This window comes from Procambarus clarkii, chromosome 14, assembly GCF_040958095.1.
Source record: "Procambarus clarkii isolate CNS0578487 chromosome 14, FALCON_Pclarkii_2.0, whole genome shotgun sequence".
NCBI lineage: Eukaryota > Metazoa > Arthropoda > Malacostraca > Decapoda > Cambaridae > Procambarus > Procambarus clarkii.
In genome coordinates this window covers 28,977,825-29,001,103 of record NC_091163.1, presented here as the reverse complement: position 1 = coordinate 29,001,103, position 23,279 = coordinate 28,977,825, and the positions used below count along the sequence as shown (strand labels likewise).

The following is a 23,279-nucleotide window of genomic DNA, read 5'->3' as shown; positions in this document are numbered from 1 at the left end:
ATGTTTGTCATGTTTATACTTGTTGAAACATTTTATAATTTGTATGACAGTGATCGCAGTAAAATTCCCTACACAGACATATACATAACATATACAAATATTTCCTACGTGTTGGATATATCAACGGCTAAAGGGAACGTACTGCCACACGCCCGCCACACCCAGAGCCACACCCCCAAACATACTTTGTGTTTTTTTTTTTACTCATAGAAGTTTATGATATAATATTCATTCTGGTACCAAAAAATTCGCAAATAAATTCTCTACAAAACGTATATAATATAACTTCTTATAGATAATAAAAAATTCCAAATAGGTGTACTTACCCTGTCTATGTTGATTGAAGATCAACAGTTGAGCATTTTTTCTTCACTCCACCATCTTCAGGCTTCTGATCCTGAAGTTGCTCATCTGATGTTTCTTAGGTGGAGTGAAGCTGTTGGCGGTGGTTATTTTTTCTCCACCCAAAATATCTTTCTTCGGTGGTACCTTGTGTAGCAAGGCGCAGGGCACAGTGCCACATCACAAGTTTTACATCCATATCTCACGTCCCTCCTTATGCCAGACTTGAAACAAACACGGCATCTTCTTTTTTTAGCCAAGTGCACGAGTTCATGCGTCAACTTGTAGTTGAGACGTTGTTCTGGATCTATAATTCTTCTATTTCTTGGATGCACTTGTAACGGTTCTATTGTTACGTAAAGTATGGTGACACATAAACACAGACACTAAGATACTATATATATATATATTTGGTCGAATATACAGAAGTACACAGGTGATACGTTGGTGTGAGTTGAGCGCACTGAGCGTTGGTACAGTATCTCGCAAGTGTCTGCTCTAGACCACACTTGAAAGTAGACTAGCCAATGTTCGCTACACCGCTGCTTATATTGCTCGGGCAACACCTCACCGTGTTGCCCGGGCAACGCCTCACCTCATTCATCTCCAAAGGTTGACAGGAATATTAACACTATATTTGGAGCGAGTATATTATTGGGATAATCTACTCGCTACAGAACTCCCCCTCCCAGGGGATGAAAGGAAAAATACTTGATCAAGGAACTTAGCTGGTCGGTGAATTGTACGCCCTGCTCGCGTTACATAACCATCCAAGTTAACTTCCTCCTCTTCGCTGATGTCATCTAACTGGGGTCGTAGGGTGGGAGGTCGCACAGGATCGTCCGTCGTCGTAGGATCAGGTTGTGGTGCGGCTGGTAATTGGGGTCGAAAAGTGAACTGCGTAGTCGGCGGATGTGTCTCTGGATTTAGCAGTGTTGCAGACGTTGAGACGAAGCCTGGAGCAGATCAGAGAGCTGAGTGAGGCCGGAGTCGTGGAGCTCTATGTGGGAGAGCGTGGCGGCTCGATTGAGAATTGTGAGTGTCTAAACTCGGGGAGCGAGAGCGTGGCGGCTCGATTGAGAATTGTGTGTCTAAACTCGGGGAGCGAGAGCGTGGCGGCTCGATGCGGTCGTAGTCTGCTGTCTGCTCTTTGTCGAAGCTGTAGTGTCTTGGGTTGATTAGGACTGTACACGCCGAGTACTACATTGTTGACTGTGGAAATTGTAGTCTGGTACCAAAAGATGTAGGCAGTGTGTGCACAAGCTCGGTGTAGCAGGAGAGAAGAATGTGCATAATTGTTGCGTCCTTGGGTCGCTGGTGGAGCATTTAGATCCGGGGCGGATGGGCTCGGGCACCAGGACATTAGGAGGTAATGTAGGCACGTAGTTAGAACAACGAGGTAATCACTGCTAGAGCTGAATTGTCCTGGAGGCGACGAAGAGTCGAAAACGCAAGCTGTAAGTCCTGTACTGCGCAAAGTGCTTGAGTCGGCAGAGTATCAGAATGCAGTGAACGTGTAGATGAATCTGACGAAAGAGCAGCTTTCGTGGGCGCCCCTGTAGAACAAGCAGTGCCCTGGCAGCGACGGAGAGTCGGCAGGGCAGGCTGTAGATCCCACATTATGTAGTTACTGATGAAGCTGCCAGATAAGTGAGTAGTGATCGTGGAGCAGCAAGCCGTAGTAGATGAAAATGCAGAGACGATCGCGATGAAAATCATAGCTATGGCAAGGGTGTTGGCAACGTTCCATGACAGGTGGCTGCGGTCCACAGCAAGCAGCAGCAGTGGAGGTCCAGTGAAAGTCCATCGTGGCTGGGTATCGTCGAAACTCTCTGGGGTCACCAATGTAACGGTTCTATTGTTACGTAAAGTATGGTGACAAATAAACACAGACACTAAGATACTATATATATATTTGGTCGAATATACAGAAGTACACAGGTGATACGTTGGTGTGAGTTGAGCGCACTGAGCGTTGGTACAGTATCTCGCAAGTGTCTGCTCTAGACCACACTTGAAAGTAGACTAGCCAATGTTCGCTACACCGCTGCTTATATTGCTCGGGCAACACCTCACCGTGTTGCCCGGGCAACGCCTCACCTCATTCATCTCCAAAGGTTGACAGGAATATTAACACTATATTTGGAGCGAGTATATTATTGGGATAATCTACTCGCTACACACTGGAGGAATATTGTCTTCTACAGGAACAACCAAACTTGTAGTAGAATCTTCTATGAAATCGGACACATCAAGTGGTTCTATGTCCTCAATGTCCATTTCAGAATTTGTGGTTGATGAGTGGGGTTGAGGTGTTGAGGTGAACAGAGGACGCCTCGCACCAGATGGCCCGGGTGTTGAAACTGCCGTGTCAGCAGGAGGAGCTACGCTGGCATCTATGTCGGGAACATGTGGTATATTTGTTGTTGTTGGCCATTCCTCGCTGTTCCACGCCAACAAGGCTTTTATTCCTACTGCGTGAAACTCTAATAATGTTAGTTTTTTTGTGTCTGTTGAGTAGTGGTTATACAATGCGTATGCATTGTGCATGGCCATTTGCAGGAAATAAAAAGTGATCTTCTTTGTCCATTTGTGCGTTTTTCTTGCAAACTCATAATATTTGACCATTTGATCAAAATGATCAACACCTTTCATGAACTTATTGTAATCCACTATGGTCTTGGGTTTGTTCATTTTCACAATTTCTACTCCAGTTCTCCCGTCACGTTTACGAACGCGTTTCCTGCGCTGTGCTTGAGTAATGTCGGCATTGTGGATATTGGTGATGACAGAGACGGGGCGCTTGTCCTTCCAAACTATAACAAAGGTGTTATCCTTGCGCATGTATAGGGTCGTGTCGGTTGCCATTTTACCCTTTACCACTTGTTGCAGATCCTTGGGGGCGCCACGTTGGAGTCTAAGTGTGCCATATGTGTAAACACCAACTTCACGTAATTGTTCTGTTAGGCTTACCGAGTTATAGTAGTTATCCATATACAGATGATAACCCTTGTTGACTAGGGGCGCCATCAACCCCATCACGGTTTCCACTGTCGTTTTTCCAATTCCACAATACACATCAAATTTATATATGTAGCCTGATGTCCCTTCGGCCAACATATAAAATTTTACACCATATTTATCAGGCTTGTTGGGATTGTAGACCTTGAAAGAGAGGCGGCCTCGCCATGGCATTGTACCCTCATCGAGACTCAATTCTTTTTTGGGGATATATACAGATGCAAATTTTTCTGAAAAATAGTCCATTAGTGGTCTCACTTTTATCAGTCGGTCACTATTATTCACTGGAACGCCTTTTTTGTTATACATGTGGAAGAACTTAGAAATGTGTTGGAACCGAGCAGACGACATAAACACGTTGAAGAATCGACAATGCCACATCTGATTCGTCTGCCAGTACATCCTCATTGTAGGCATCTTCACTATGCCCATCAGCATGCACAGGGCCAAATATTGGGCCATTTCTTTCACCGACACTTGTTTCCACGTGTTTCTTGCTGAGTCAGCCATGAGATGTATGATGTGTGTGGCATGCAAATTGATTTCATACGCTAAGTATTCAACCACTGCTCTAGTGAAAAAATTGTAAAAACTGCAATGGAGTAGCAGGTAGTGGAATTGTTAGGCCAGGGGTTGCAGTAAAGTCATCAACGATGGGAGGAGTATTGCAACGATTCCACTCATCACCCAGCCTAGCCCTCTTTGGTACCGGACACGTGCGGTTTCCGCGAGGCGGGGCAGGGGCTTCTTCTTCACTCTCATCCTCACTCTCACTCGAAATATCATCATCAGTTGTGGAAACCTCATATAACACATCATTTTCAGGTTCGTCAGCCTCAAATTCATCATCAGAAGACCCTGAAAAGGCTTCAACAACGTCGGGAATCTTGGATGGAGTGAGCTTGACCCCACGATACAGATCGTGAATCATGGCGATCTCTTCTGCTTTCCTAGATTTCCTACCTTTCTTTTGCGTTCCACTGCTTGTTCCTGGTGCAGCATCCATGTTGAAGGTATTGAATTGGTTTTAGGTACACAAGAACGGAAACGGAACGGAAATAAATGCGTAAAACGGGTCACGTTTGCCGCGAGAGGGGAGCGCAGTGTGGGCACTTATGGTGTCAACAAAACAATGAGTCGACCACGTGACCGGGTAGGCCGAGATGCCATGTGTTCGGTCAGGGAGAACGGGAATTTCATGGCGAAAAATCTGAGAGTATCCCCATCCAGATCGGTTAGAAAATGGAATTTATACAAATATTTTTTTCGATGGACTACAGGCGTAGTCTGTTATGCGGCAACGTAAGAAAATACGGTGACGACTCATGGATAATCTAAAGCGCGAAAGTGTAGAGTAGAGTAGAAAACTGGAGTAGAAATTGTGAAAATGAACAAACCCAAGGCCATAGTGGATTACAATAAGTTCATGAAAGGTGTTGATCATTTTGATCAAATGGTCAAATATTATGAGTTTGCAAGAAAAACGCACAAATGGACAAAGAAGATCACTTTTTATTTCCTGCAAATGGCCATGCACAATGCATACGCATTGTATAACCACTACTCAACAGACACAAAAAACTAACATTATTAGAGTTTCACGCAGTAGGAATAAAAGCCTTGTTGGCGTGGAACAGCGAGGAATGGCCAACAACAACAAATATACCACATGTTCCCGACATAGATGCCAGCGTAGCTCCTCCTGCTGACACGGCAGTTTCAACACCCGGGCCATCTGGTGCGAGGCGTCCTCTGTTCACCTCAACACCTCAACCCCACTCATCAACCACAAATTCTGAAATGGACATTGAGGACATAGAACCACTTGATGTGTCCGATTTCATAGAAGATTCTACTACAAGTTTGGTTGTTCCTGTAGAAGACAATATTCCTCCAGTGCATCCAAGAAATAGAAGAATTATAGATTCAGAACAACGTCTCAACTACAAGTTGACGCATGAACTCGTGCACTTGGCTAAAAAAAGATGCCGTGTTTGTTTCAAGTCTGGCATAAGGAGGGACGTGAGATATGGATGTAAAACTTGTGATGTGGCACTGTGCCCTGCGCCTTGCTACACAAGGTACCACCGAAGAAAGATATTTTGGGTGGAGAAAAAATAACCACCGCCAACAGCTTCACTCCACCTAAGAAACATCAGATGAGCAACTTCAGGATCAGAAGCCTGAAGATGGTGGAGTGAAGAAAAAATGCTCAACTGTTGATCTTCAACCAACATAGACAGGGTAAGTACACCTATTTGGAATTTTTTATTATCTATAAGAAGTTATATTATATACGTTTTGTAGAGAATTTATTTGCGAATTTTTTGGTACCAGAATGAATATTATATCACATAAACTTCTATGAGTAAAAAAAAAAACACAAAGTATGTTTGGGGGTGTGGCGGGTGTGGCTCTGGGTGTGGCGGGCGTGTGGCAGTACGTTCCCTTTAGCCGTTGATATATCCAACACGTAGGAAATATTTGTATGTGTTATGTATATGTCTGTGTAGGGAATTTTACTGCGATCACTGTCATACAAATTATAAAATGTTTCAACAAGTATAAACATGACAAACACCAAACGAACGAAAACAATGCTTTCGTTTCTGCCGCGAACGCATACTGAGCGACGTGGTTCTATATTTGGCGCTTCTCTTACACATGCTTTGTACAATTGTTATACATTTCATCTTATAGAAAATTTTATTGCGAACACATTGGTATAAAAAAGAAATACGGTCATAGAAAAGTAGGGTCAGGAAACGTATAAATATATAAACTTTCCAAGCATGATTTCCCCCCTGTGTTTTCGCCAGTGCGCTCGCGGCTAACTACTCTCCACTTCCCACACTCATGCGGCTGGGCAATTATCTTTATTATACATTCATATGCATATGTCAGTGTAGAGAATTTTATTGCGATTCCAATGATACCACAATTAGCGATGTAGGACAACTGTAGGCATCGCAACCATTAAGAGAGTGGAAACATTTTGTTGCTGTTTGGCGCTCTTGGCGAGTGATCTGATTAGTTTTTTATTTGGTGTTGATAGTCCTTATGCTTGGGCGGCATTTTATAGGTATGCTCTTATAGAAAATTTCATTTCGAACACAGTGATACCAAATTTAAATACGTGCGCCTTCAATTATTGTCAGGACAGTAAAAAGAGTGTACAATTTTTCGGTCTTACCGCGTAGGCGCGCGGAGGACCCAAAGCATCTAGGGTATTATTTTTTTTTGAGTGCCGAGAGCGCGAAAGTGTTAGGTGGTCGAAAAACCATTAATTCATGAAAACTTGGCTTATTAGGCAAATCGGGCCTTGCACTTCTCAGCCTACTATGCAAGGCCCGATTTGCCTATTAAGCCAAGTTTTCATGAATTAATATATTTTCTCAATTTTTTTTCTTATGAAAAGATAAAGCTACCCATTTCATTATGTATGAGGTCAATTTTTTTTTATTGGAGTTAAAATTAACGTAGATATATGACTGAACCTAACCAACCCTACCTAACATAACCTAACCTATCTCTATAGGTTAGGTTAGGTTAGGTAGCCGAAAAAGTTAGGTTAGATTAGGTTAGGTAGGTTAGGTAGTCGAAAAAACATTAATTCATGAAAACTTGGCTTATTAGGCAAATTGGGCCTTGCATAGTAGGCTGAGAAGTGCGTTCTGGCTATTAGGTACGACATATATATATATATATATATATATATATATATATATATATATATATATATATATATATATATATATATATATATATATATATATTTCATTGAATATGACCGCATATTCTGTATTTATTATTTTCTGGTTTACGGCTTCTATCCCTCTAACTATTTTCTTAGCATCAGGGCTTAATTGAAATAGGAGTTCTCCAAAACTCATTTTCGTACTTTTAAGGTGAAGAAAAGAAGTGATTTACTATAGAGTGTATTACACTTATTTATATAATTTGCACGACGTTTCGAACCTCCATGGTTCATTCTCAAGTGAACAGATCTTACAATACTAGTTGATTTTATACCCGCATTAGGTCAGGTGATAATACAATTAAGGTGAAAACATGGGGGGATACATAAGGGATAAACATAGGGGCTGCAGAAGGCTTATTGGCCCATACGAGGCATCTCCTATCTAAACACAAAGATTAATCCAGTGTAATTGGCCTGTTATGTTGGACATTGTCTTCTGTGTTGGCATCGATATGTTCTTGTCTTGTCCTTACTCTCATGGTGGGTAGAGTAAATAGTTCCGTGATTTGGGTGTTCATGGTAGGTCGCTCTATTCTTATGTGAATTGCCTCAAGAATTTGTAATCTTCTTGAATCTTGGGTTTTGTCTATTATGCAAGTATTCTTGTTCAACATTTCTCTTGTTAGAGTAATGTCATGGGCTTGTCTCATGTGATTCCTAGGGGCACCAGATTGAAGATGGCATGTCAAACGCCTCGTCAGCTTGGTCGACGTCATACCTATGTACTTACATTGAAGGTTACATCCTTCGTGGGGGCAAGTGTACATGTATACAACGCTTGACTGCTGTAGAGGGTTCTCCGTCGGCTTCGGGCTGTTTTTGATAAGGAGTTCGGAAGTCTTCTTGGTTTTGTAGAATATTATCAGGTTTATGTTTTGGTTAGGAGTAGTGCTTTTTACTCCTTTACGGATTATTTCTTTCATTATTCTTTCCTCTTCTATATGTTCACTGTGCATGGTTGATTTGTAATATAATTTTATTGGGGGTGTTGTGGTTTCTGTTCTAGGTTCTGAATTATACCAACGGTCCAAGTGTCTTCTTATAGCAGCGTTTATTTCCGCGTTGCTATATCCGTTGTTCACCAATACCTGAGTTACTCTTTCAAACTCTCTACTCACGTTGCTCCATTCAGAGCAGTGGGTAAGCGCTCGACGAATATAAGCATTGAGAACACTGGCTTTGTATCTTTGGGGGCACTCACTTCTACCGTTCAGGCATAATCCTATGTTGGTGGGCTTGGTATATACGTTGGTGCTTAAAGAGGTTCTTGTTTTTGTTATTAGTACATCCAAGAATGGCAGACTGTTATTTTCACTATTTTCATGTGTAAATCGGAGTACTGACTCTCTCTCTAGGTGTCTTTTTAGGTCAATTAGTTCATCTGAGTCTTTTACTATTACGAATATGTCATCTACATAACGGCAGTATACAGTTAGTTTTTGTCTGCTACTGAAGACCCTATCTTCGATGGTTCCCATATAAAAATTAGCAAATAAATTTTTATATGGGAACAAATTTATATATATATATATATATATATATATATATATATATATATATATATATATATATATATATATATTATATATATATATATATATATATATATATATATATATATATATATATATATATATATATATATATATATATATATATTATATATATATATATATATATATATATATATATATATATATATATATATATATATATATATATATATATATATATATATATATATATATATATATATATATATATATATATATATACATACTAGCAGTACCCGGCCACGCGTTGCTGTGGCTCAGCAATGCATGTGCGTTGCTGAGCCACAGCAACCTTTCCCCTGTCTCTCAGTTCTCCCTGCCATTTCTTCCCTCCTCACTCCCAATGTGCTCATGTGCTCCTCACCATCCCCTTGTCCTCTCCACCATCTCCCACTCCTCCGCCCCCTTGTCCTCCCTATCATTCCCTCCTCCCGTGTTCCCTCGTCCTCTGCACCAACCCTCACTCTCCTGTCCTCTTGTCCTATTCTCCATTCCCCAGTCTCCTCGTCCCCACCATCCCCAACTCCCTCGTTCTCCACATCACTTTCCCCCCTTGCCTGTCCTGCAATCCTCAGTACTATCCCGCACTCCCGTCACCTCATCCTGCCCACCATTCCCAATTCGCTCGTCCGATGTATTCCCAAATAATCTGATGTTCTAATAAAAAAATTGTGAACATTAAATGATCTGACGTTTCCATCACTGAAATATAGGAAAAACAATTAAAAAACGAAATGAAAAAAAAATAATAAAAAAATAGCTACACGCACGAAATTAACGGTATCGTAAACAACAAAGCTCAGTTCCATCGCAATGTCACACAAAATATTTAAATCAAAATTAAAATAAATTTAAATCTATGAAAATTCAATTTATCAAAACAATCCGAAACATTGAAATGGAATTCATAACATATTTAATATATCGTGTGTGTTGGTAATATGTACAATAAATGGCGCTGTTTTTGAAAGAAAACGTTTTTACCAGTCACAAGTATGGCATCTATATAGTATGTATGTAAAAACAGGCGCAAATTCGAATGGAACATTGTGTCAGAATTTCAAAGCATTCGGTGAAGAACTTTGGGAGATTACAGCATGTGTTGCTCATTATGTCCAACAGATGGCGCTGTTTTTAAACAGAAAAAAAAAGTTTTTTTCCTGTCACAGGTGAGGTATGTATATAGTTGGTTTATGAAAACACACACCTATTCAAATGCAACGTTGAGTCAAAGTTTCAAAGCAATCGGTAAAGAGGTTTTTAATAAACCTCTTTACAAATGGATAAAAATTTCTTTGCAAAAATGAAAAAAGCTTCTCACAAAAAGCATGTTTTTTCCTTCACAGATGTGACATCAATACAATATGTATATAAAAACCTGCTCGGGTGCAAATGGAACATTGTGTGAAAATTTGAAAGCAATCTGTGCAGAGCTTTCGGAAATTAGCGATTTTGAACAAACGAACATATACATTTTTATTTATATACAAGGAAGCTCAATTCCAATGCAATTCACACAAAATAAATAAATAAAAATGAAAATAAATCAAAATCTATGGAAATTCCATTTATCAATGCATTCAGAAACATTGAAAAGAATTTTAACATATTAATATCGCATGTGTGTTGCTCTTGCATGCAACAGATGGCGCTGTTTTTCAAAACGCATGTTTTTACCTGTTTCAGAGTTGGAATCTATATAGTAGGTATATAAAAAGATGCACCTATTCGAATGCAACGTTAAGTCAAAATTTCAAAGCAATCGGTGAAGAAATTTCGGAGATTACCGCGTGTGTTGCTCTTACGCTCAACAGATGGCGCTGTTTGTCAAAAAACATGTATTTTTCCTGTTACAGGTCAGGCATGTATATAGTAGATATATAAAAAGATGCGCCTATTCGAATGCAACGTTATGTCAAAATTTCAAAGCAATCGGCAAAGGCTGGCCGTTTTTCTGGTTTTGGCCAGAAAAACGGCCAGCCTACTCATGAGAAACTCTCCAGACACAAAACAGAACGCTTTAAAAGAGACTAACGTCGTCTATGCCTTCAAATGCCCACTTGGGGACTGTAAGCTCCAAAAAAACCAGTATATAGGCAAGACAACAACATCTCTTTCTAGGCGTTTAACGATGCATAAGCAACAGGGCTCCATTAAGGAACATATAATCTCTTCCCACAACCAAACCATCGCCAGAGAAATCCTAGTAAACAACACAGAAATCATCGATAGATACAGCGATAGCAGGCGGCTTGACGTTTGCGAGGCACTACACATCAAGAAGTCAACACCAGCAATCAACAGCCAATTATTGCACAACTATATTCTACCCACCTCAAGACTCTGCTCCAATATAGAAGCATCAAGAAATATGGACCAATAGGCTTTCTACAAACACTTCTATTCAATATCTATTGTTTCGTGTTCTGTCTTGTGTTGATGAAATTAATACCCTATTAATACCCTTGTTCTGTCTTGTGTTGATGAAATTAATACCCTATTAATACCACATTTTGTTCTGTCTTGTGTTAATGCCACATCACCCCTTCCACCTCACTCAAATGTAGATATAAAATCGGAGATACGTAAGTTCTATTCAGTTGTGTATTTGTGAACTAAAGTCTTTGAAAATGTAATAAGTTTTACGAAACGCGCCCGTGTCGCGTCAGACTAGAAATAAAATGAATTTTGGAGAATTGATTTTTGATTTACCTCCAACAGTGAAGCGTAATGTACGAAAGATTGAGAAAATTCTTGTTAGAATTATTAATCTTACTTTTTCGGTCATATTTAATAATATATATATATATATATATATATATATATATATATATATATATATATATATATATATATATATATATATATATATATATATATATATGTCGTACCTAGTAGCCAGAACTCACTTTTCAGCCTACAATGCAAGGCCCGATTTGCCTAATAAGCCAAGTTTTCATGAATTAATATATTTTCTCTAATTTTTTTCTTATGAAATGATAAAGCAACCCATTTCATTATGTAAGATGTCAATTTGTTTTTATTGGAGTTCAAATTAACGTAGATATATGACCGAACCTAACCAACCCTACCTAACCTAACCTAACCTATCTTTATAGGTTAGGTTAGGTAGCCAAAAAAGTTAGGTTAGGTTAGGTTAGGTAGGTTAGGTAGTCGAAAAGCAATTAATTCATGAAAACTTGGCTTATTAGGCAAATCGGGCCTTGCATAGTAGGCTGAGAAGTGAGTTCTGGCTACTAGGTACGACATATATATATATATATATATACATATATATATGTCGTACCTAGTAGCCAGAACGCACTTCTCAGCCTACTATGCAAGGCCCGATTTGCCTAATAAGCCAAGTTTTCATGAATTAATGTTTTTTCGTCTACCTAACCTACCTAACCTAACCTAACCTAGGTTTTTTTGGCTACCTAACCTAACCTTACCTATATATATAGGTTAGGTTAGGTTAGGTAGGGTTGGTTAGGTTCGGTCATATATCTACGTTAATTTTAACTCCAATAAAAAAAAATTGACCTCATACATAGTGAAAAGGGTACCTTTATCATTTCATAAGAAAAAAATTATAGTAAATATATTAATTCAGGAAAACTTGGCTTATTAGGCAAATCGGGCCTTGAATAGTAGGCTGAGAAGTGAGTTCTGGCTACTAGGTACGACATATATATATATATATATATGTCGTACCTAGTAGCCAGAACTCACTTCTCAGCCTACTATTCAAGGCCCGATTTGCCTAATAAGCCAAGTTTTCCTGAATTAATATATTTACTATAATTTTTTTCTTATGAAATGATAAAGCAACCCTTTTCTCTATGTATGAGGTCAATTTTTTTTTATTGGAGTTAAAATTAACGTAGATATATGACCGAACCTAACCAACCCTACCTAACCTAACCTAACCTATATTTATAGGTAAGGTTAGGTTAGGTAGCCAAAAAAAGCTAGGTTAGGTTAGGTTAGGTAGGTTAGGTAGACGAAAAAACATTAATTCATGAAAACTTGGCTTATTAGGCAAATCGGGCCTTGAATAGTAGGCTGAGAAGTGCGTTCTGGCTATTAGGTACGACATATATATATATATATATATATATATATATATATATATATATATATATATATGTCGTACCTAATAGCCAGAACGCACTTCTCAGCCTACTATTCAAGGCCCGATTTGCCTAATAAGCCAAGTTTTCATGAATTAATGTTTTTTCGTCTACCTAACCTACCTAACCTAACCTAACCTAGCTTTTTTTGGCTACCTAACCTAACCTTACCTATAAATATAGGTTAGGTTAGGTTAGGTAGGGTTGGTTAGGTTCGGTCATATATCTACGTTAATTTTTACTCCAATAAAAAAAAAATTGACCTCATACATAGAGAAAAGGGTTGCTTTATCATTTCATAAGAAAAACATTATAGTAAATATATTAATTCATGAAAACTTGGCTTATTAGGCAAATCGGGCCTTGAATAGTAGGCTGAGAAGTGAGTTCTGGCTATTAGGTACGACATATATATATATATATATATATATATATATATATATATATATATATATGTGACGGTAACGCGTTGGTGTTCGGTTGTTTAAGGCTAGGGGTATGGCCTCGTCACATAGTTATAAAAAAAAATAGAAAAACTGGAACTTCGTCTGTGGTAAGGTAAGGAGAAGACACACAAAACACAAGTAAACTTTAACAATGAAATTTTAATTACGTTAAATAAATCAAAACATGAATAAAATGCACAAACAAATTCTTATAATAAAATCAATGAATCAAAATAATAAGAATAATTAAATGACACAATGAAAAGTTACGTTAAGGCAAAATAACAAGAAGTGCAATACAAAAGTTAAGTGGGAGGTGCTGGAATATTGGCTTAAAGCCACCACCTCTCTCAGTACACGCTAGAGTCTAGCTGGGAGGTGTGATGGCCACGAAAGCACTGAACATTCTGAGGACTGATGTTGGGGCGACCCCAGACATCAGGTAGTATGGGGGGCGAGTGCAGGTGCAGCCAGACCGGCGACCAATCAGCGCAGCCGGCAGCGATCAACATGTAGTTTGGTGATTTGGGTCCGAACAGGTGGCTGGCTGCATACGTTTTGCTCACCCTGGCAAGCCTTGCTGGAGTTGTTGCCATTGTTGGACATGTCTTCCATAGTCGTTTTATATAATTGTGACGACGTAATTATGAAGGGAAGAGCAGGCTCAATCTCTTGAAGGAGATTATCGTCACAACTCTCCCCCGAAGCCTGCGGTTCTGGAAGAAGTACGTCGTTATGTGGTGGAGTAATGGATGGAGTCGCTTCTACTTCATAAACTCTGGAGAGGGCATCGGCTATGGTGTTGTCAGAACCCTTGATATAGCGGATCTCCAGGTTGAAGTCTTGTAAATACAGAGCCCATCGTAGAAGACGTTGAGATGAGAAGTGGGCGTGCTGCAGGAGGTGTAGGGTGGTGTGGTCCGTATTGATGGTGGACCGAGCACTTTTCAGGTGTGGAGTGAAGTGCTGAAGCTTCAGGATGAGGAAGAGTAGCTCCTTGCCAATTGTTCCGTCGTTCCTTGTAGCAGTAGTTGCTGACAGGTGTATTCTTCTCGCCTCGTTGCTGCATCACGACACCACCATCGTTGGTACCATTGGCGTCGACATGGAGGATGAAGGGCTTATCTGACGAGGTGAGAGTGGAATTAGAAGAGGGCAAAGGAGCACGATTATTATCCTGAAAGCATTTGGGAAGATCATTAAGGATTTCGGAATTAGAAAGCGCTGACTCCTTGTCAGTGCTTTCGGGAGGAGAAGCTGGGAAGGTCTCACTGTGGATGTAGGGTTCTGTGAATGTGGAATAGTTAGTCAAGACAGTGGGAGGAGTACCATTATATTGCTTCAGGAGGTTGACGTGGCACAGCTGGGTCTTCCGCCGCCTATCTGGAGTCTCTATCACATAATTATTATTATTCCTGCACTCTTTGACGCAGTAGGGTCCTGAAAATCTGTTTTGTAAAAATGAACCTGGGATAGGGAAATAAGCAAGGACGAAGTCTCCCGGCTTGAATTTTCTTACTTTGCTGGTCTGGTCGTAATGAGTCTTCATTCTCACCTGGGCTTTCAATAGATTATCATGGGCAAAGCGGTGGACTCTCTCTAGAATGTGTTGAAGGTTTTGAAGAAACTGGGGCACATTCTGATGCTCACTGAAGGTGGCATCTCTGAGAGAGTCTTTGAAAGCCTTAAGGGGAGTACGGCACTTACGGCCGTAGAGCATCTCATAAGGAGATACTCCTAGGGACTCATTGGGGAGACTTCTGAAAATACACATTATTAGGTCAATCTGCTTATCCCAATCCTTTGAGGTTTCACTACAAAACTTTTTCAAGAGTGCTTTGATGGTCTGATGACTACGTTCAAGAGAACCCTGTGAAGCAGGATGATAGGGGCTGGACAATACCTGTTTGATGTTGAACTCCTCCAGTGTCCTTTTGAAGAGATCACTGGTGAAGTTGGTGCCACAGTCACTTTGAATCTCCCTGGGAAATCCGTATTGAGTGAAGATCTTCAATAGATGTTTGATAACCGTAGCAGCCGTGATGTTCTTCACTGGAACTGCTATGGGAAATCTGGTGGTAGGACACAGGATGGTTAGGATGTAGGCGTTACCTGAACTGGTCCGAGGTAAAGGACCAACACAGTCTATTATGAGTCTGTGGAAAGGTTCCGCAGGCACCTGTATGGGAATCAGTGGTGCTCTGGGAATGGAGACGTTCGGTTTGCCTGCCATCTGACATGTATGACACTGTTTTACGTACTGTTTGACGTTGTTTACCATACCTGGCCAGTAGTAGTCTTGACGAATCCCATGGTAAGTCTTGTTGAAGCCGTAGTGGGAGAATGCTCCGTGGGCCAGGTGTAGAATAGTGGGCCGCAGGCTGGTGGGAATCACAAGTTGTTCGATGTTGGCCCAATCGTCCTCCTCCTTCAGTTTACTGGGTCTATATCTGCGGTAGAGCAAGTCGTTCTCTAGGAAGAACCCAGGAATACTGTCGGGTTGAGTCTCAGCCTGGAAAAACAATGGTGTTAAAGTAAGATCTTCCCTCTGCAACTTACGGAACTCCAACTTGGTCAGATGCGGGGGTAGTTTCTGAGGGTCTTGAGGGACAGCGGTAGCAGTAGAGTCAGCTGGCTGTGGACGTGCGGCTTGTGCACGGGTGGTCACGAGAACCGGAGGAGAAACTTCATCACTCTCTTGAACCTCTGCTGGAACATACTCAAGAATAGGGTTACTTGGCACAGAGTTACACACCTGGGGTTTGTCCATGACGATCAGGTTGGTCGGTTGCAGGTCTTCTGCCAAGTCGTTGCCTAGGAGAAGTTGCACTCCAGGCATGGGAAAAGGCTTTTCCCTGACGGCGACTTGGACTTCCCCGTTCACGTAGGGACAATCCAGGTGGACTCTGGCGAGAGGGTATGGAGTGGTAGCAGTGAGGTCAGTGATGAAGACTGTTTCCCCGGTGTAGACGATGTTGGGCACAGCCGACTTCAAAATGATCGATTGTAGAGCCGCTGTGTCCCTCAAGATCTTCAATTTGAAACGTTCCTCCGGATTTGAACCGTTGGCAGAGACAGTTCCAGTATACAGGTGGTTACTGAAAAGAGAAAGATCATTAACATTAACACCAACATTCATCACAGGCTTACCGGACTTAGGAGGAGTTGGTTTGGGTCGTTGTTGGTCAGTGGTTCCCTTGTATTGAGACTTACCACACTTGTCTATGGTATGTCCATAGAGTCTACAATACTTGCAGTACAGTTGTGAACCAGCTTGATCGGGGCTCACCTTCTCGTAACTGTACCACGACTTCTTACTGGAGGATGGTTCAGGTGTCAGCCGGTGGATGAGGCTGTAAGTGTCAGCCGACTTAGCACACTTCAGGTAGTCGGTTTCTTCTTTATCTGCTAAGTAGAGGCGGACAGGAGGCGGCACACGTCTCAAGAATTCTTCAACAAGCATCAGGTTGACGAGTTCTGTAAAAGTAGAGACATGTGCTGCTTCCAGCCATTTCATGAAATACCTCCGTTTCGTGTTAGCAAACTCGAGGAAGGTAGTGGTACTTGCCTTCAGGTGGTCACGGAATTTCCTTCTATAACTTTCAGTAGAGAGGAGGTAGGCGTCCAACACTGCTTGTTTCAGAGTGTAGTAGTCATTCTCAGACGCCAAAGTACTGAGTGTGACTGCAGCTCTACCTGTAAGATGGACTCTGAGAAGTGTGGCCCATTGGTCGACAGGCCAACTGAGTTGATTAGCAAGGGTTTCAAAGGTGGTGAAAAACACATCAACTTCTGCTTCTACAAAGGATGGCATTAACTTACTTGCATGTGATATATTAAAACTGACGGGAAGATTGGCAGTAGCTTGCTGGCGTTGAGTGAAGTGTGAAGTTTCCAAGGAGATTTCGCGTTGACGACACTCTAGAGCCAGAGTCGCTTGTTGCTTGTCATGTTCGCGTTGTATTTCCAACTCGCGTTGTTTGGTTTCAAGCTGTACTCGTTCACGTTCACGGAGTAATGCGACCTCGCGTTCGTGTTCTTCTCTCCTCAAAGCAGCTTCGCGTTCTTGTTCGTCTCTCCTCAAAGCAGCCTCGCGTTCTCTGAGGGTGATTTCTCGTTCTTGTTCTTCCCTCCTTATGGCAGCTGTTCGTTCTTCAATCTTGGCCAGTTCTAGTTTGAGTTTCATCGTCGCCAAATCAGTTTTATCTGCAATATAGTAAGTTTCATGAGTTTCAGAGTCTATCTTACCTTGCTCTAAATAGTAATCCAGCAACAGGTTGTGTAGGTCATTTTTGTTGGCTTGGTAGGGAACTTCTAGTTGATACTCATGTGCAAGAGTTTGTAATTCAGTCCTCTTGGCACGACTTAAAGTCCCTATTTCACCTGCTGGATTTGCACGGAAAGTTTGGAGACGAAACATGGTGAAATTAGCAAATAAAGGTACACGAATATTCAATAGTGAAATGTCAGAAACAGGACAACGTGGCAACTGGTACCTATCCTGTGTGATCTTTAACAATTAACGTTAAGTGAAAGATATTAAATGATTAAATTAAATCAAGGGCGCAGGAAATCTTGTACCCGGTACTCATGTAAGAGAATAAGGGCAAGAAAATCCTACTAACAAATGAAACAAAGTTTCGAAAACAAATGAAACAGTTAAATGCCTCAAAAGTAAAATTGGTATTCCAAGGATGTAGGCATACCTTGCCAAGTCTCTATAGGACATAAAGCAAGTTTTTCCCACTGAATTTAATATGATACTTACAGAATTAGCGAACTTTTGTGCTCTGAAAAAATAAGCTAATTCCCTACCGTTGTATGTATCATCATCTCTGACTGACGTGTAGGGGTGCGAGGTGTCAACTTGTGACGAGAACTGCTGCTGAGGTCCCAATTCAGCAACTAAAGTTCGAGCTAGAGGAACTATGGCCCTCTTTGTCCTCCTACAGTCAGATTGCAGAAGATTGGGTACTCTTGACCCGGGGCAGACCACAGTACCAGGGTACCAATATGATGATCTGTCAGAATGAGAAATATTCAAGGGACATAGATGGTAAATACGAGTAATAACATGGAGGGAGAGATGACCAATTAAGAGTATGACTGCGGCCTACAGTCACCACGTAATCCAAAGTTGTCTCACCTTCACTATATGTTACTCTCGTAATGCACAATACACCGCACCTTATAAAAAATGAAATTGAACATGAAAAATAGTAAAGCTACGTTAACAAAGTTAAATACGCTTACCATAAATTACCACTTGGCACCAGTACCTGAGTGAAGCTCCTAGGACAGGCCCCCATATAACTTGTGACGGTAACGCGTTGGTGTTCGGTTGTTTAAGGCTAGGGGTATGGCCTCGTCACATAGTTATAAAAAAAAATAGAAAAACTGGAACTTCGTCTGTGGTAAGGTAAGGAGAAGACACACAAAACACAAGTAAACTTTAACAATGAAATTTTAATTACGTTAAATAAATCAAAACATGAATAAAATGCACAAACAAATTCTTATAATAAAATCAATGAATCAAAATAATAAGAATAATTAAATGACACAATGAAAAGTTACGTTAAGGCAAAATAACAAGAAGTGCAATACAAAAGTTAAGTGGGAGGTGCTGGAATATTGGCTTAAAGCCACCACCTCTCTCAGTACACGCTAGAGTCTAGCTGGGAGGTGTGATGGCCACGAAAGCACTGAACATTCTGAGGACTGATGTTGGGGCGACCCCAGACATCAGGTAGTATGGGGGGCGAGTGCAGGTGCAGCCAGACCGGCGACCAATCAGCGCAGCCGGCAGCGATCAACATGTAGTTTGGTGATTTGGGTCCGAACAGGTGGCTGGCTGCATACGTTTTGCTCACCCTGGCAAGCCTTGCTGGAGTTGTTGCCATTGTTGGACATGTCTTCCATAGTCGTTTTATATAATTGTGACGACGTAATTATGAAGGGAAGAGCAGGCTCAATCTCTTGAAGGAGATTATCGTCACAATATATATATATATATATATATATATATATATATATATATATATATATATATATATATTATTAAATATGATCGAAAAAGTAAGATTAATAATTCTAACTCGAATTTTCTCAATCTTTCGTACATTTCTTTTCACTGTTGGAGGTAATTCAAAAATCAATTCTCCAAAATTCATTTTTATATCTAGTCTGACTCGACACTTGAGCGCGTTTCGTAAAACTTATTACATTTTCAAAGACTTTACACATACACAACTGAATAGAACTTACATATCTCCGATTTGTTTATATCTACATTTGAGTGAGGTGGATGGGGTGAGGTGGTATTTAATAGGATATTAATTTCATCACCACAAGACAGAACACGAAACAATGGGTATTGAAATGGAAGTGATTGTAGAAAGCCTATTGGTCCATATTTCTTGATGCTTCTATATTGGAGCGGAGTCTTGAGGTGGGTTGAATATAGTTGTGCATTAATTGACTGTTGATTGCTGGTGTTGACTTCTTAATGTGCAGTGCCTCGCAAACGTCAAGCCGTCTGCTATCGCTGTATCTATCGATGATTTCTGTGTTGTTTACTAGGATTTCTCTGGCGATGGTTTGGTTGTGGGAAGAGATTATATGTTCCTTAATGGAGCCCTGTTGCTTATGCATCGTTAAACGCCTAGAAAGAGATGTTGTTGTCTTGCCTATATACTGGGTTTTTTGGAGATTACAGTCCCCAAGTGGGCATTTGAAGGCATAGACGATGTTGGTCTCATTTAAAGCGTTCTGCTTTGTGTCTGGAGAGTTTCTCATGAGTAGGCTGGCCGTCTTTCTGGTTTTATAGTAAATCGTCAGTTGTATCCTCTGATTTTTGTCTGTAGGGATAACGTTTCTATTAACAATATCTTTCAGGACCCTTTCCTCCGTTTTATGAGCTGTGGAAAAGAAGTTGAAGTAATATATTTTCTCTAATTTTTTTCTTATGAAATGATAAAGCTACCCATTTCATTATGTATGAGGTCAATTTTTTTTATTGGAGTAAAAATTAACGTAGATATATGACCGAACCTAACCAACCCTACCTATCTTGAGATGATTTCGGGGCTTTAGTGTCCCCGCGGCCCAGTCCTCGACCAGGCCTCCACCCCCAGGAAGTAGCCCGTGACAGCTGACTAACACCCAGGTACCTATTTTACTGCTAGGTAACAGGGGCGTAGGGTGAAAGAAACTCTGCCCATTGTTTCTCGCCGGCACCTGGGATCGAACCCAGGACCACAGGATCACAAGTCCAGTGTGCTGTCCGCTCGGCCGACCGGCTCCCTTACTAACCTAACCTAACCTAACCTATCTTTGTAGGTTAGGTTAGGTTAGGTAGCCGAAAAAGTTAGGTTAGGTTAGGTTAGGTAGTCGAAAAGTAATTAATTCATGAAAACTTGGTTTATTAGGCAAATTGGGCCTTGCATAGTAGGCAGAGAAGTGCGTTCTGGCTACTAGGTACGACATATGTATATATTGTGACGGTAAAGCATTGGTGTTCGGCTGTTTCAAAAGCTAGGGGCAGGGCCTCGTCACATAATAGAAAAAAAAAGTGAAAAGCTGGAGCTTTTGTCTGTGGTAAGGTAATGGGAAGACACACAAAACACAAGTAAATTAACAAAGAAATTTTAATTACTTTAGAAAAACAAGACATGAATAAAGTTAAGCACATAAAATATGAAAGACAAGTCAACAAACAAAATAATATGAATAATCACTGGCAAATGAAAAGTTACGTTAAAACAAGTGAGTTACAGTGATAGCAAAATAAAATATTAGTGATGCTGGAATATTGGCTTCGAGCTGCCACCTCCCTTAGTACACGAAAGCCAAGGCTTAGTCTACCAGCGAGAGATGTCAACTGCTTGGAGCACTGAGATATTCTGACAATATTGCCGCACCGCAGCCCAGATGTCAACTTGTGGCGGAGGCAGAACGCAGGTGCGACGGGACACCAGCCAATCAGCGACAGGCAGGCAAAGGATGAGCAGTTAGCTGGTTACGGCGGTGGTAGGTAGCAGGTGTCACTGTGTGCTGGGTAAGATTTGCTCTCTGGGCAAAACGTTTGGCGATACTTGCTGGACGTATCTTCTATATTATCTTTTATATTGACATACTTTGTAGGGAAGAGCAGGCTCAATCTCTCTTGAAAGAGATTATCGTCACAACTCTCCCCCGAAGCCTGCGGTTCTGGAAGAAGTTACGTCTTCATGTGGTGGAGTAATAGGTGGAGTTGCTTCTACTTCATAAACTCTGGTGAGGGCGTCGGCTATGATGTTGTCAGAACCCTTGATATAACGGATCTCCAGGTTGAAATCTTGTAGATATAAAGCCCATCGTAGAAGACGTTGGTTAGTGAATTGGGCTTGATGTAAGAAGCGGAGAGGGTTGTGGTCTGAGAAGATGGTGGTAGACCTGGCACCTTGTAGGTATTGAGCAAAGTGCTGGAGATTCAGGACGATGGATAGTAGCTCCTTTTCAATAGTGCTGTAGTTCCTCTGGTGGGGTTTCAACTTGTAGCTGTAGTAGCTGACAGGTAGAACCTCCTCGCCTCGTTGTTGCATCAGGACACCACCATTGCCGGTACCACTGGCGTCGACATGAAGGACGAAAGGCTTGGTGATATCTGGCGAGGCGAGAATGGGATTAGAACAGAGGAGGAATTTGAGTTGTTCGAAAGCAACGGTTTGCTGCATGGTCCAATTATACCGTTGCTTGGGACTGGTTAAAATGATTAAAGGCGTGGCAACTGTACTGAAATTTCTCACAAACGTACGGTAGTAGGAGGCAAGACCAAGGAAGCGCAGGAGCTGCTTCCTGGTGGTAGGCTGTGGATAATGCTGGATGGCTTGAGTGTGTGTGTCTAACGGAGCTAGGCTGCCACTCCCAATTACATGACCCAGATAACGCACTTTACCTTTGGCGAAGGTGGACTTGCCCAAGTTGATGGTGAGGCCGGCTGTCAGGAGCTTGGCGAACAGTCGTTGCAGCTGAAGCAGATGTTCGCTCCAGGTGTTGGATGCTACGACGATATCATCCAAATAGGCGTACGTGTTATCCAAGCCCTGGATGACGCGGTTGACAGCTCTCTGAAAGGTGGCCGGGGCATTACATAATCCGAAAGGAAGGCGTTCATATCTGAAAAGTCCAAAGGGAGTGATAAAGGCAGATATTTCTTTGGCTCGCTCTGTTAAACACACTTGGTAATACCCCTTAAGCAAGTCCACTTGGGACAAGTACTGGGCATTACCAATGACGTCAAGAATGTCATCTATCCTTGGCAAGGGGTATGCATCCTTGACAGTCACATTATTTAACTTACGGTAGTCAGTGCAAAGTCTCACCTTACCTTGGGGTTTTGGCACCAAGATACAGGGCGAGGCCCAGGGGGACTCACAAGGTGTAGCCAGTGCATGATCCAAGAGGTACTGCACCTCAGCACGCATGACTTCCTTCTTGCTAGGGCTGATTCGGTAGAAGGGTTGACGAATCGGCCGGGTGTCAGGGAGCAGTTGGATGTCGTGCTGGGTAACATTACACTCTTGGGGGTCATCTCGGAACAACTCCTGATGTTCTTTGAAGATCTTGACGAGAGGTGCACTATGATTGTCCTGAAAATAGTTTGGAAGATCAGTAAGGATTTCCGAATTAGAAAGCGCTGACTCCTTGTCAGTGCTTTCGAGAGGAGAAGCAGGGAAGGTCTCACTGTGGATGTATGGTTCTGTAAAGGCAGAGTAATTGAGCATGACAGTGGGAGGAGTACCGTTAAATAGCTTCAGGAGGTTGACGTGGCACAGCTGGGTCTTCCGCCGCCTATCTGGAGTCTCTAGAACGTAGTTATGGTTGTTTCTGAACTCCTTGATGCGGTAGGGTCCTGAAAACCTGTTTTGTAAAGGAGAACCTGGGATAGGAAAATAAGCAAGTACGAAGTCTCCCGGCTTAAATTTTCTTACTTTGCTGGTCTGGTCGTAATGAGTCTTCATCCTCTCCTGTACTTTCA

The 23,279-nt window shown here is 41.4% G+C and overlaps 2 protein-coding genes across 2 annotated transcripts in view; both read right to left on the bottom strand.

Annotated features, from left to right (window-relative positions):
• Positions 1-2,713: 2,713 nt before the first annotated feature.
• Positions 2,714-3,873, bottom strand: LOC123748470 (piggyBac transposable element-derived protein 4-like). The gene is made up of 2 exons (XM_069324742.1): positions 2,954-3,873; positions 2,714-2,852 (listed from the first exon to the last, which is right to left on the bottom strand). The coding sequence occupies exons 1-2, from the start codon at positions 3,871-3,873 to the stop codon at positions 2,714-2,716; spliced, it is 1,059 nt and encodes a 352-aa protein (XP_069180843.1).
• A 995-nt stretch (positions 3,874-4,868) lies between these two features.
• The window catches only part of LOC138364770 (eukaryotic translation initiation factor 5B-like), a 68,190-nt gene continuing 49,779 nt past the window's right edge, over positions 4,869-23,279 (bottom strand). The window contains exon 5 of the mRNA XM_069324741.1: positions 4,869-4,882. Coding sequence (XP_069180842.1) covers positions 4,869-4,882 — 14 coding nt within the window. The remainder of the gene's footprint in view (positions 4,883-23,279) is intronic.